General features: G+C 42.8%; 1 protein-coding gene across 1 annotated transcript in view; it reads left to right on the forward strand.

Moving 5' to 3' along the window:
• LOC124788478 (solute carrier family 22 member 7-like) overlaps positions 1–16,160 on the forward strand; it is a 39,026-nt gene that overhangs the window by 20,024 nt on the left and 2,842 nt on the right. The window contains exons 5-7 of the mRNA XM_047255748.1: positions 2,410–2,631; positions 7,106–7,320; positions 9,882–10,069. Of these exons, the coding sequence (XP_047111704.1) occupies positions 2,410–2,631; positions 7,106–7,320; positions 9,882–10,069 (625 nt within the window). The remainder of the gene's footprint in view (positions 1–2,409; positions 2,632–7,105; positions 7,321–9,881; positions 10,070–16,160) is intronic.

Consider the following 16,160-nt stretch of genomic DNA (forward strand, 5'->3'; position numbering starts at 1 on the left):
GAAGAAAACTAGACAGACATAATTCTGAATATTTGTGAGGAGTGTGTCGTTATAGGATTCTTTTCTGAATAATAATATGTTTCCACTACCCATTATCACATTCGATTCTCCAAATGTGAGACTTTTTTTTCTGCTAGAGCTATCTTTCATTTTAAGTTTTCTTTAAGATGCAATATATATCTGTCTGAAAGGCCTACATTTCCCACTTCGACTGTAAAAATAAATTATTTCCCTTGTTGGGCAGAATCGGCTTTCATTTATTTTGTACACTGTAAATGTGAACAATCGTGTTAAATTTTCTGTTCGATCTTGATAAATTCCATCGTAGAAATTACCTATTTGTGGTATACATTGACAATTAGATTTCATTTTTATATATGGAAGCAGTATCATTAAGTCTCCATCCGTTACAGAATGGGATCTATTTTTTATTTCTAACGTGTAGTGGCACAGTCCTTAGAATCGCGAGGCGCCAACGCATGCTCATGTGGATAAAATGAAGAATTTTGTAACCTACTTCAGTAACAATTATTAATAAATAGCATGATGTAAACACGATAACCTTACAGTGAAACTTTTCCACATTCAAATATAATGTAATCGAACGGTAATGAGATGGATGGAGAGTTTGAGAAGATGATGAATGCTATTCTCATTCTAACTATACATCACATTCTTTCAAAAATGGCTCTGAGCTCTATGGGACTTAACAGCTGTGGTCATCAGTCCCTTAGAACTTAGAACTACTTAAACCTAACTAACCTAAGGACATCACACACATCCATGCCCGAGGCAGGATTCGAACCTGCGACCGCAGCAGTCGCGCGGGTCCGGACTGAGCGCCTTGAACCGCTTGACCACCGCGGCCGGCGCATTCTTTCAATAACTCAGAATGTACTAACATTTATTTCTCAAAGTGGCTATTTGACTGGCGTTTTTACAACTTTTCTTATGTCTTTTCACCACAAACCCTTACACGTTTCGATTGCCTGTCATTTTCAAGGGCAGTATTATATTAGTCTTATAAAGTGGTTCATTATATGCATTGTATCACGTTAATATTCTCAACCATGACACAAGTACCGGATATGTATGCAATCCAGGTTATTATCAGTCCATCGCCTCCTTTCCCCTCTTTCTGACAGTCTCCTCATCCCCCTCTGAGTCCATCCCCTGTTGCTTCGTCTCTTTCTTCCCCACAGACCGCAATGCTTCTCTCTATGTCCATCTACCTTCCTCTGTACATCTTCTCCTCCCTCTATCCATACTCCCTCCTTTTCTTGTCCATCTCCCCCTCTTTTCTGTCTCTGTCGATCTCCTCTCCTATCTCTCTGTCGATGTCTGCCTCCACCTTTATTTGTCCATCTTCTGATCTTTCTTTCTCTCTACATCTCCTCTTCCTCCCTTCATCGTCTATGTCCTCCTCCCACCTAGTCCAACTCCTCGTGCCCTTTATTTCTGTCTATCTCTTCTCCTCTCCTCCCTCGGTCTATCTTTGGTTTCCTTTCTCTGCCCATCTTGCCCCTCCCCTCCCTTTGTCCATCTCTTCCCATTCTATTCATATCCGTTTTTCCCACTCTCTGTCCAATTCCTCCTCGGCACATAAATGTGTCCATCATCTCCATCGTTCTCTGTGTCTGTCCACCTCAGTCTCTACTTCTTTCTCCATGTTTTAACCCCATCCAAATCGGAGATCTATGCTTCTCACCTCTTCAGTCTTTATTTACAAATAGTATTTGATAACTGTATCACGTTTGACTGAAATCGATTCAGCTGTTTAGGAGTAGTTTTATACTCGTGACCTTATACGCACATGCCACACATATTTTCCGTATATTTAACATACGACCCATATATTTGTACTAATTATTCATATATGTTTCTAGCACTTTCGTTCAAACCCAGTTCGATGTTTATGACATTATATCTCTTGAACTATGTTTTGTACAGTATAATTTAGCAAGTAGATTCGCTGCTAATCGAGTTAATAATAAAGACATTATACCTGGTGCGGAGGTTGTACTCCATGAACAGTGAAAGGACAGTAAGAGATACTCTGTTTTCCCTTGCATCGTTCTTTGTATGTGTTTGGGAGGGGGGCAGTTCACAGAGATTTATAAATATTTGTAAGGATGTTTGAAGTCACTAAGTGCTCTTATTCTCAAATACTGGATGAATATAGACTAGTTATTTGTAAGACAGGAGGCTCTTACCACACAATGATTTTTTCCAGACAGTAGTGGTATGTGTACAAACTTTGGTTGAAATGGTTCTAGTGGCTTAGGAGGAAATGGGGAACATATATACATGTATACATAACTACATATATAGATATACACATATGCTTTTATAACGTCTATGGATTTAAGAAGAGTGACTACATTCTCTTACGAGATGAACCCTGGGTAGGTGGTTCCCAGAGTCACCGCGGTGGTTGGCATGCAAAGGTCGCGAGGAGGACGCCTTGAAGTTGCTGCGTCGCATCGCCACCACCAACGGCGGTGAGGTGCCTTCGTTCGCACCGCAGGTGATGCGGACCGTGGCCAAGGCCCAGAGGGACAGGAAGGGCTTCCTCAGCCTCTTCTCCAGCTGGAACGTCTTCAAAAATACTGTGCTGCTCATTATTGCAAGGTATGTGAACGCAGAGGAAAGCTACCATAAGGATTTCGCCTCCTCAATCCGCTGTCTTGAATAGATAGGTATCTGCTTATATCATAGTAACTGAATTAATGTTTCGAAAAGACTGTCAGGAGTTCGGAAATTAAACGCTTATGTATAAACTTACTAAGTGTATTACAGAGCGTACAACGACGGCAGGTATGGCAACATGAGACTGATTTGTATAAATAGTTGCTATTTGAGGCACTCATAGAATTGTCCTTGTGGTAAAAAGAGTGTAGATTGAATAAAGTAATAAACCTGTAGATAAAGCTCTGGAATTATGTAACAGTTAATCAGATTTGGTGTCAATGGGTTATTGGTAGTGCTAGGCACATGTGTATTACGTCTGTATAAGTCAAAGGATAACATGAAAGCACAATTTAAAAATAAACATACATCTGCTTACGAGAGTAATATCAGTACTTAACTGTATTCAATTACGCAGCATTAACTGTAAACTTTCACAAATAGGTATATGTATATGTCAGATGTGACTGTGATAACGTAAAGGGCAATCAAATATAAACGAGATGGGTGAAAGAATGTACTACTAAGTGAAATTCAATCACTCTTCTCACATTTATCTCTCTGTAAGGCAAGAAAGTCAGTGCCTTCAAGGGAAAAAGTTTGCGGTTGACTGTGCCTTGGTGTGGACCTCATAGTCAGAAAGGAAACCGACCACCGTGAATGTCTCTCCTCAGGCTCCAAAAGTCTGGAAATCGCATGGTGGAATTCGAGTCGTTATGGGGGAGTTGTAAGCGCTCCTGAGTGAACCTTCTTCAGCGACCTAAAAATTTCCCGGGCAACGTTTGAGTGGGCCCAAACAGACGTCAGTGTGCTTTGGTTGAAGAGGTGTAAGGCTGGGTACAATCATGGTTTCATAGGCAATCACAAGCTTATCTCCAGAAAGGTATGGGCTGTCTTGCTTAACTGTCGACAAGCAATTAACATTTATGAAGATTTCTTTTGAAATGAACAGCTTCCATGAATTTTCTGCGATCTGTCGAATTTTTATTTGACTGCTCTTTATATCTCCATTGCTTGTTGTGGAAGGTTAAACAAAAGCCTAAGAGTGGGAGTACTTTTAACTGTCTCCATAACTTTGGTCGATACTTGACTCAGACAAGGCATTCGTACTATATGTGGTCACAACTCACCGAGTTTATGCTAACATAAATTAAAATTTTTATGGTAATACCGCAATGGTAGTTGCACACCTGAGTGAAGTTGTACAAGATCTGCAAATTTACAATTTTAGATCACTTTATGAAAATTACTCGAAGTAATAGCAAAAGGACACGGCTACAAACGCGAGTATGAGACAATTACGGAGATATGCTGTGGCAAGTATCTTCAACTAATGGTGTCGTTCTGGTGCGTCCGAAAGCAGCGCTCAATTCGGAAAGCGCCTAGGGCGTTTAGAATGGTTTTTCGCGTTGACTTTGATGCTTTTAAGCTACTTAGCCACGGTAGTGTTAATTGTGTCATAAATAAGAAACGACACGCATTATGTTAAGATACGACTGCAGGAGCTTCCTCGAACATATTTGTCTAGGGACATACAATAGACCGAGCAATGCGTCTTACTCCAGCATTGCAAGGTACCGTGGTAGGCTACAGCAGAAGCATGTGACGTGTTCAGAGAAAGAAGGCACACTTACTGTGTCGTAAAGCATTCTCCGCATCTACCTACGCAATACATCACGATGCCGCCATCTAACTTCCACACATCTATAGAAGGGGTGGATGCCGCATTCGCCGAAGGTGACTCGAGTGGACGTTATCGGAACGTGCCGGCACAGACACAGCGACACCCTGCCTATTTGTCACTTTCGGCGTCATGTGTTACTAAATTATAAGGTAATTCCAGGCTTTAGGTACATTATAAAATAATTTTTGTAGACAAACTTACGTCATAGTAGTATCCTCGAATTTATCCTTAGATCAACATAAATCGGTATTTCAGCGAGGCATCTGTCCTCCATCTTCTGGAGAACGCTGCCGCATCCTGCTGAGAACTGATACATCTAACAATTGTGATACTGGCTTGCTAAATACCTTTTATTTCGTATAAAAAAATACTAAATACACAGTACTGCACACATCAAAACAAGTTTTGCGTCACCTCGGTTCCGAGAGTTCCGGAACCCGTGCCGACCGGTGTGGCCAAGCGGTTAAAGGCGCTACAGTCTGGAACCGCGTGGCCACTACGGTCGCAGGTTCGAATCCTGCCTCGGGCATGGATGTGTGTGATGTCCTTAGGTTAGTTAGGTTTAAGTAGTTCTAAGTTCTAGGGGACTGATGACCTTAGAAGCTAAGTCCCATAGTGCTCAGAGCCATTTGAACCATTTTTGAACCGGAACCTGTGCAGAAAACAGGAGTAAACATTAACATCATTTCCGTCGTTTTCATTTCCCATGACAACAACACATTGCATGTTGTTCCACCATACAGCGAGACCTTCAGAGGTGGTGGTCCAGATTGCTGCACACATCAGTACCTCTACTACCCAGTACGTCGTCTTCTTGCATTTATGCATGCTTTTATTCGTCGTTGCATACTATCCATAAGTTCATCAAGGCAGCAGTAGTGAACACAAAAAGATCCTGAGGAGGATCCCAGCAGAGGGGTCGAAACGTCGAACATTTTAGAAGAAACATCACGCGGCCTAATAACCCAGAAGATTTTAACTTCAGTCACCAAGGCACCGTTGGTTCAGATTGTCCCACTCCTCAACGGCGATTCGGCGTAGATCCCTCGGAATGGTTAGTGGGTCACGTCGTCCTTAAACAGCCCTTTTCAATCTATCCCAGGCATCTTCGATAAGGTTCACGTCTGGAGAAGGTGCTGGCGACTCTAGTCGAGCGATGTCGTTATCCTGAGGGAAGTCATTCTCAAGATGTGCACAATGGGGGTGCGAGTTGTCGTCCATGAAGACAAATGCCTCGCCAATACAATGCCGATATGCTTGCAGTATCGGTCGGAGGATGGCATTCACGTATCGTACAGCCGTTACGGCGCCTTCCATGACCACCAGCGACTTACGTCGGCCCACATAATGCCACCCCAAAACAGCAGGAAACCTCCATCATGCTGCACTCGCTGGACAGTGTGTATAAGGCGTTCAGCCTGACCGGGTTGTCTGTAAACTTGTCTCTGACGATTGTCAGCTTGAAGGTATATGCGATACTCATCGGTGAAGAGAACGTGATGCCAATCCTGAGCGGTCCATTCTGCATGTTACTTGGCCCATCTATACCGCGCTGCATTGTGTCGTCGTTGCAAAGATGGACCTCGCCATGGACGTCGGATGTGAAATTGGGCATCATGCATCCTTTTGCGCACAGTTTGAGTCGTAACATGACGTCCTATGGCTGTACGAAAAGCTTTACTCAGGATGGTATCGTTGCTGTCAGGGTTCCTCCGAGCCATAATCCGTAGGTAGCGGTCATCCACTGCCGTGTTAGCCTGTGGACGGTCAGAGTTGGGAATTTAATCGAGAGTTCCTGTCTCTCTGTATCACCTCCACGTCCGTACGACATCGCTTTGGTTCCGTCCGAGACTCCTGGAAACTTCCCTTGTTGAGAGCTCTTCGTGGAACAAAGTAGCAATGCTGATGCAATCGAACCGCGCACGGTTGAACCACGGGCAACACGGGCCGTGTAACTCCTTCCTGGTGTAATGACTGGTTGTCTGATACCCTCCATCTAATAGGTGCTACTCATGCATGTTCTTTTTACATCTTTGGGCTGGATTAGATACATCTCTGACCAGTCAAAGGGACTGTGTCTGTGATAAAATATCCTGAGTCAACGTCTGTCTTCAGGAGTTCTAGGAACTGGGGCGATACGAAACTTTTTATGATGTGCGTGTAATGTGCCTGTGTGCGTCCGTTTGCGTGTGCGTTCATTGTTCGTCCGCTTGTGTGTGTTTGTTAATGTGTGCATGTGCATGTTGAAAAGAAAGAGGATGGGGTCTTTAATATAATCATTAAAAACAATAAACAATAACGGTGCTTTTAAAATGATATAGAAGACAATATTGCAACAAAACCTAGGATATGAGCACCGGCGTTTGCTGCGCTGAGAGACGTGTACGCTCTTCAAACCATTTATGTATCCGAACAACTGAAATCCCTATTCCAAGACAGTATGTAATTCGGTTCCTAATTGTGAACTTACATTTATTTCACCAAAAATCAAAACACACTGCTAAAGAATTTAAACATACACACAGTTCGTAAACGCTTCGATATAAAAATAGCCTATCAATTTTAATAAAACAGCTCTGACAGTTTCACGATAGTCAATCACCAGTAACAGCACTCATTTAGGCCAGCAGACGGAGTTTCAAATGGTCGGGTCGTGGTGATGGCTAGCACCGTCACGAATTTGGTTGATTAAACATGTCGGTAATTAACTGCATTCCTTGTGAAACTGCACAGGTCTACGCACCTGCTGACGCTTCACTCGCTGGTGATGATGGCTGGCGGCGTGGGCGTGAATCCTTTCTTAGCAGTGGCAGCGCAGGGCGCCATCCAGCTGCCCGCCTACTGCGTCGTCCACTACACTGCTGCGCGCTTCGGCCGCCGCTGGTCCGCCGTGGGCAGCGCCCTGCTCGCCGGCATCACCTCTGCGGCCGTCTCCTGCATGTTGGCCGGTGAGCTACGCGCGCCCTGGAAGTTGCAGAGTGTTTGGTCCATCCTGCAACTGTTCAGCTAGTAAAGATTTGCCTGAGCTTTGGTCTGCAGCACTGTTGCGTGGGGCTGACCGCGCAGCAAGTGTTTTACTCGTACCACCGTTCACAGACAAGCTTTAGGAAGGAAACAATAAGCGATGGCCATTAACGTCTTGGTTCATCTTGCAACCCTCATGTGGACAGTTTACGCAAGAATACAGAATCAACGTTTTAAACACAGTATATTTTTCAATTTCTTCTGCCGTACATCACGTTTGAATAGCCGTGTGTCAGTGTCCAACGGGCACAGTATCTCTTCGGCAAGCGAGCACTTAACTATTAACAGGTGGGCTGACGAACTGACAGCCGAGGCGCCGGGGTGCCAGGCTTCTGTCTCTCACCCCCTCCCCCCCCTTTCACATACAGGTGCTGCCAACGCTGTCTGGGCCCAGGCGCGGAGCGTCCAGGATCCGTTCCGTTTGCGGTCCACGCCCATGGGCAATCGTCGGCGGCATCTTCGTAGTATATCTGCCTGTTCTCCAACTCAGATCGTGGTGGGATGTCTTCTTTCTCCTTTTCTCAGATTTAAAGCGCGTTCCCAGGACTTACTAAGGATGTAACCGCTTTCTGGATTGATCAGCGGTTCTCGAGCTCGAAACTCGATTGATTCTGTAACGACATAGTCCCAGTTATGGACGTCTGTGTCAGAACTTTGCTCTGGTCGTAATACATTCTGTCTAATTCCGAGAGGTAATGTTCAGCAACCGCCGACTTGTAAGGCTGCTGCAGACTGGTGTGCCGATGATGTTCTTGGCAACGATCTTCGATAGTACGCACCGTCTGACCTATGAAAGCCATGCCACATTCGCAGGGGATCTGGTAGACTCCGGATTTCCATAGTCCTTGTACGTCACTGACATTACCAAGCAGTGTCAGCTTCTCAATTGGTGATCGAAAGAAACTGTTCATTTGATGATTTTGAGGGATTCGACCTACCTTCGCCGATAAAGCACCACAAAACGGAATAAATGCTATACCCCCTTTCAGCATCCTCACCGTTATGTACTGTCATCTCGAATTGTAACTACAGGTATCAGACCAGCTGTTTATTGTCCGAGAGCATAAATTTTGTAGGGAAACCTAGAAAATCAAACACCATCGCCTTTTCGTCGCTTGACTCGGAGAGTTCTCAGAACAAGTTTCACTTATATAGCACTTCGTAAACAGTCCCAACAAGACCCTCACCAGCATGCTGCCTTGTGAGCTCCCATTACAAGACTGTAGCCAACATGGTGTCTCGTGAACTATCATTACAAGAGCTACAGTACAGTGCCTCATGAACTCTCAGACGACACTGTAGTCAACATCTCGCCTCGTGATCCTGGGTACAAAATTCGCCTAGCTGCATGGTACAAGGGTCATTATTTTGGCTGCTGAAGCCACATGATTATTTTACATTTCTCGGTACGTTGAGTGACAAAAAGTATTTGGAAGGTACTGTAACACTTTTGCTGAAGCTATGGTAGTCATTACTGTTCTGTTAGAAATGTGTTGCTCACTCGCTCAAATCGGTGGCAATCATCCACAGTATTCTGTTAATCGCCACGTACGACTGTACAGAAGCGACGTGTTATCCGTTATTCAAACACGTGAGTGAGTACATTAAGACAGTGCATAACTGTGGAAACTTTGTTCTTGCGATAGTGAGAGCCACCCAAGACGCATTTGACCTCAGATAGCGGAATTCAGATGTAATCTTCGATATGTTAAGTTACAAGCGTCTTGTTCCTTTAAATCCCCCAGGTTGATAGGTGGTATATTTTCATAGTCGCTACATACCTGACTGTCACAAGCTCATCACAAGTTTGGTTTAAGCTCCTGCCACACGCCACCCCTGACAACAACATTCGAGTAGCGTTCACGGCATGTCATCAAATGCGACAACCCTTAATGTTATTTTCTACACTCATTTTATATTAGTAGCGCAAAAACACGGTGAGGAGTTCAGACTACAAGAGCATAGAAGCTTACTAAATTTGGTGCTTCAGAATGATGCTGAAGATAAGACAGATAGTTCGAATAGCAAACGAAGAGGTATTAAATCGAATTAGCGAGGAAAGAAATTGATGGATCGACTTGACTGAAAGTAGGGGCCAGGGACGCATTCTGCAGCATCAAGGAAGAAAGTTTTGGTGATTAAAATTGTAGAGGAAGACGAAGTGTTCAATACAGCAAGCTGGTTCTACTGGATTTAGGTTGTTCTAGTTACGCAGAGATCAAGAGGGTTTCATGTGATAGGCTAGCACGGAGAGTTGCTTCAAGACAGTCTTCGGACAGAAAACCAAATGAACAAAATTTGATGTGGCATTCATTTTCTTAATTTTGTAATTGATATGCGTGCGAGTCTCTCTCTCTCTCCCTCTATCTATGTGTGTGTGTATTTGTGTGTGTGTGTGTGTGTTACTTTTTGTATTTAGTTGTATGTGGTAATTGATGCATTAGTTGTATGTGGTAATTGCTGCACCGTATGTTTAATGGTTCAGCTAACTTCAGTGGACTGGCCATTACGATGATGATGGTGATAACGCAGTTCTTCACGACGGGCACAAACGGTATGGCCAACCTGCAGAGCGTGGAGGTGCACCCCACGTGCCTGAGGCAGATCGCGGCCTGCGTTGAGTGGACCGGAGCTGGCGTCGTCATGTCCGCCCTGCCATACGTAGCCCTCATGGTAAGTGGAGCGACACGGGCATGAAATCTATATTCATATTTTGTTTGAATGTTTAACGAGTAGCTAAGATATCACTATTATCTTAGTGAAATGAAAGCTACGAGATGAGAATATGTGAACAGACATGAGAAGAAAACAGAAAACAATTTTCCCAGAACAAGTACATCTCATGCACAGTCTTCAGAGCCTAAAACTTTAGATTCAGCCGCAAACAGGATGCGTATCACTTTGACGTTACCGTTTACTGACACAGTGCATAGGTGTACCTATATCATCCAATAAGCTGATGTATTTTCATTCTTTATACAGTGGTAGGTAGTTGTCGGATGAACAGCTCTGCTACATGGGCAAAACGACGCATCATAAGAGGAAGGCATGTCACGGACTAATGGAGATAAAGCCTCTCTAACTGTCTCTCAAATTTTTCTAATGCACTCTTAGCGTTAATAACCGACCGAATTCAGAGCTTTCGAAAAATGCATCATTGCTTCACCTGGAAAGTAACTTACTATAGAAACTGCACATGTGTTACTGACGTAGTAATGCCCACTGAGAGAAACTATTACATTGTTGCCAACGATGAAATAATGTACGGAGGCTTTGTAGTGCCGTCAATAGATGGACATGAGAGTTGTGATAAAAAGGAACGAAGTTTTTCTGTATGGAAATAATTTAATGTATTAGTCGACTTGAATCTAATCTTCTACAAGATAGTCCTCATTAGACATTATTAACCTATACTGGCGCTCTTTCCGCTCACCCTAAAATTTTCTGGAGCTTTTAGCTATCTCAGCGAAGCGTTGTAATTTCATTTATGCATATAAAACGAACGACTATTAAGGTTTTCTTTACTTTTTAGAACAGAAAACGGTCACTTTGGCTGCTGACTGGTGACACGCAGCATTCATTTTGCTCAAAAATGTATGAATAAGCAAAGTAGTGGTACGGCTGATTTGTCGTGGTGGAAAAGTGATGAGTTTTTTCGTCAAAATTCCGGTTTCTTTTGCGATTTGGTTCACGCTAGTGGAGTTGAACTTTGAAATAGCACTACTTACTGATCGCGATTGTGATAGGCATTCGTATGGCACTATGACGTTGAAATCGCAGAACAAAAGTGAGCATATTTTTCAGATATGACCGCAGTTGTCGAGATATATTTGATCTTGGCAAAGCAGAATGATTAGACTGAGACCACTGATGTTGGACTTAAATCTGACGTTATATACATAAATTAATTTTTCATCTCTTTTCATGACAATTTTAAGAGATTTCTCGTGTCTGTCGATCTCATCTAGAAACTCCTGAGCAACCATCATTTTCCACTATTTTTTTTCGAACTATAGCAGTTTCAGAAGAAACTATACTTACTACCATTTCACACCTACAACACCCGAAAGACGTTAATAGCGTTACTGACTTTTGCGACTGTGATATGGCGATCGCCACATTTTAGACGATTTTATCGGTTGATGAAGGGCTGTAGCATTCGGGCGGGTATGTCATCTTCAACACCTCCACGATCTTCTTCGAAACACTTATATAATTTGTAAACCATTGTCTTACTCCTAGAAGTCCGCCTAACATTTAAGTAGTCAGCGCGTCTGACTGTTATGCAACGAGCCCAGGTTCGATTCCGTGACGGGTAGGAGGTTTTCTACGCTCGGGCATTGGGTGTTGTGTTGTTCTCCTCGTTATATCATCGTCAGAAACACCCACGTCGCCCAAAGATGCTTCAACCAAACCGATTCGCAAGTCGTCGGCCGAGCTTCCCTAGGTGGGAAAACCTGGCCATCAAAGTCACACAATCATTTCATTTACATCAGGTTTTTTCATTACATTTAGTATTTGACTATAGGAAGCGGTTCGTAAGTTGTAGTAAAGAGGCTTAGTTAGGATTAGTGAACGTTATAGACAGCCTTGGAACCACAGTTCCGAAAGGTAAATATGTTCGATTGGCACTTAACCTTGACAAGGCACAAACATTTGCAATAAAAATTAATAATTGAGGTCGGTTATATTTTACAATTATACCTTTCCTGTGTCTCTTCTAAACTGGTGGTAAAAACCTAAGGCGATGGCAGTACATATACCAGACGTAACACCCGTTAGGTATTTTGAAGTGGTTGTAACACAGATGTGAAAGTATTTCAGTTGATCGTGTTAGACAATGTGTGGGCATAAAAAATTACTCTGAGAATGCTAGTTTGTTCGTAAGTGTGCGCATTATTTTAGTCAACATTCATTGTCTGCTAGTCCAGATTAGATTCGATCTTTTTTGGCCTAACTGTGAATGTAAACTCCGCATTACTATTTTAGCTGCACGTGTGTAGGAGTGAGCACAGCGTAGGGGCACATCCTTCAGAGTTTCGAATCATGTTTTCTACGGCAATTGATGTATATGTGTGATACGTAGCACCTTTTTTATCACTGTGACGTTTCTGCGAACTTTCGAAACACCGAATCAACATTATGACACTTCTCGTGGATTGTAGACATCGAAAATAATTAATTTGGAGCTCTACTGTGCAACCGAAGTGTGGTACAGGAGTAGAACTTTGGATGTCTGCAAATGAGCTCATATTTTTTTGATGACAAACAACAGCGACATTAACCAGTAGCTTTATTTTGCGTTTTTGAACTTTTGCTGAGTAAAAGTTACAACTAAAATCATCTTCAGTAACTTTATATCACAAATTCGTTGATTACATTACACAAGCTAATATTCATTTTAGCTAATAATAGAGGGTATGTTTTATACAAGATATCACATTTCTTAGTATATGATGCATTGTTTTGATAGAAATTTAGAGATATGACTGGTGAAACAGCCGGCAAACAGTTTTTTGTGAACTGGAGCGAAAACACAACTGACAATGGCAAACTGTCTGTTGGTTGCTGTCTTGGATTTTCGGCCAATGTTTATTTGGTAACAATTCTAACGTCTCCCCAAACGTGTGACTTGTACTGTCAAAGTGTTGACAGTGCTAGCCACTTGCGCAAGGAAAACGTCAGTAACTTCATCAAACATACGTCCCCCAAACAACCCGAGAATGAAAAAGGCAAGCGAGTAGATGTTAGATGACGGGAAGTGTGGCTGTAGGAAAAGTAAGGACTCCAGAAAGGTACTATGATTATAGAAGCACACCTTAAGAAAAATCAGAATGCTTTCATTAGATTTGTTGATCGAAAAACAGCGGTCGACTGTGTAGAACAGTGCAAGGTTTTCAAAATTATGAGAAAAGCGGGAGTGGGTTACGGGAAAGGACTGTTGAGACACAACATGCACTAGACCCAAAGAGATCATTAAGAACTGAAGACCAAGATCGAAGCGTTTCTTATGAAGAAGTGTGTAACACTTGCATGCAGTATTTCATAGCTGCTGTTGAATTACTTTTCAAAGACGCAATGACGGAAATAAAGGACATGTTCAAGAAAGTTGTTACGACTCAAGGTGAACAGGTATCAATGATAATCTTTGCTGATGTGCTTGACATCCTCAGCGAAAGTGAAAAAGACTTACAGGACCTATTGTATGGAATGAACAGTTTAATGAGAAAAGATAATTGTCTGTGATTACACCTAATTAATGACGATTATAGAAATAAGATTAGCGATAATCATACAGATATAGAGATGAATTTATATAAGTAGATGAATTTAAGTACTACCATATTTGAAAGCATGAAGAACATAATAAGTAGAATATCAGAGGTAAAGGGATCGTTCCTAGACAAAAGAAAAAGGCTACCTGTGTCATACATAAGTCCTAATCTCAGGAACAAATTTGTGAGAGGTGAGAACACCACAAAAGAAGGGAATCGTAGCGTCTGAGACGTGGTGCTGTAGAGGTCTGTTGGAGATAATACATGAGAAGTTCTCCACAGAATCAGCGTAGAAAATAACATATGAATAACGCTGCCATAAAACTCGTTTGAATGAGAGATCTTGTGTTAAGATAGCAACAAATAACTTACACGGTGCTAAAGAGAGCTGTGGGGGTTGAAACCTACAGCGCCGTTGTGACCGAGTGGTTCTAGGCGCTTCAGTCCGGAACCGCGCTGCTGCTACGGTCGCAGGTTCGAATCCTGCCTCGGGCATGGATGTGTGTGATGTCCTTAGGTTAGATAGGTTTAAGTAGTTCTAAGTCTAGGGGTCTGATGAGCTCAGATGTTAAGTCCCATAGTGTTCAGAGCCATTTTTTTTTAAATCCACCAAATAAATTATTGAGGACGTTGTAAGTGGTTCTCTCAGATAGGCGCAAATGAGAATATCTTAGTTATTGGCGTGGAGAGACTGTATTTTCAGATTTATGCCCATGCAACATAAAATCTTCTTGTATATTTACTGAATTTTTAGTTCTCGCCTGAGACGCCAAAATATTAGCTATGACCTTGGTAATCTAAGAACTCCGGAAGCATCATCATCGTTTCATAGGAGCTGTGAACATTGTACTGTGAGGATTATTGGCAACCAAGATATAAGTGGTTTTCCTGCCAACGTATCCACTTCAGTGGAACCATGCACCATCACTAATAAAGTTAGTTCAGATTATTATTAACATCATGAAGAGCGATTCTCTTACACCACTGACAATAGGCGACATGCTTTTCTGAATCCAATGGACACAGTTCTTGAACCGTTATAGTTCGGTATATTTGCAACCGCAGTGACAAGTGACTCTGTGGCAGGTTTAATAAGATGGTTGAAGATGCTGTAACAACAGATCAAGTCGTTTACATGGAGGTCGGAGAAGAGACTGCTGAACACGCTTCGTAATTTCTGGTGTTTAACACATAAGTCTGACATCTTCGATACCTTCTCTTAACAGTACCCGTTTCACGAATACCTTTAGCAATGTCACAAGCTGTCGTTTGCCCAGGAGCGAGGGCATTAGGTAGTGAAATTTAGGTGGAACAACTCAGCGCAGCAAGATTTTATCGCGAAGTAAGCTTGCTACTATGTGAGCCCCTTCTCTTGCATGAATACCGCGGTGAACTGAGTAGCAGCTACTTGGCAACAGTAACACCAGCACGTGTGTGTATAGTGTGTGGATGATGGATTACTGCGGAACATTGCACGAGCCAGAAGTATGTCATACAATGTGCATGGACTAAAGCAAAATAAACAGTTCAGAGCATCAGTAAACTGTGTATAATGTCGAGCCACTCATTCCTAGTGTCTGAACTGCTTGTGATTGTGTACACTCTTCTGAGGAAATTCTTGCCTTTTCATATGACAGCCGCTAGTAGCAAATACTTTCTATCTCCCTTCGATTTTTACCGCAATGATGCTACGGAGCATTTTATAACCTGTAAAATAAACCTGACGACGTGGTAATGAGTACCTGTTGTTACCAGTAATGGTAATTCATTGCAGATAATACCTTTCGCAGCACCGTGCAGACCGATAATGTTCTCCTTTAGCACACACATCAAAAAAAGATGTGCATCATCTCGGTTCCGAGAGTTCCGGAACCTGTACAGAAAATTGGAACAGAGACCAACATAAACATCATTTCCGCCCTTTTTCTTACCCATGAAAACAACACATTGCATGTTGTAACGCCATACAGCGAGACCTTCAGAGCTGGTGGTCCAGATTGCTGCACACACCGGTACCATTACTGCATTGCATTGATGCATGCCTGTATTCGTCGTGGCATACTATCCACAAGTTCATCAAGGTACTGTTGGTCCGAATTGTCCCACTCGTCAACGGAGATTCGGCGTAGATCTCTCAGAGTGATTGGTGAGTCACGTCGTCCATAAAGAGACCTTTTCTATCTATCCCAGGGTTCATGTCTGGACCATATGCTGGCCACTCTAGTTGAGCATTGTCATTATTCTGAAGTAAGTCATTCACAAAATTAGCGCAATGGGGGTGCAAATCGTCGTCCATAAAGAGGAATGCCTCGCCAATCTGCAGTCGATATCGTAACAGTATCGGTCGGAGGATTGCTTTCACGTATTGCACAGCCGTTACGGCGCCTTCCATGACCGCCAGCGCCGTACATCGGCCCCACATAATGCCATCCCTAAACTTCAAGGAACCTCTACCTTGTAGCAATCTCTGGACAGTGTGTCTAAGGCGT

The sequence above is a fragment of the Schistocerca piceifrons genome, chromosome 3, assembly GCF_021461385.2.
Source record: "Schistocerca piceifrons isolate TAMUIC-IGC-003096 chromosome 3, iqSchPice1.1, whole genome shotgun sequence".
Taxonomy (NCBI): Eukaryota; Metazoa; Arthropoda; class Insecta; order Orthoptera; family Acrididae; genus Schistocerca; species Schistocerca piceifrons.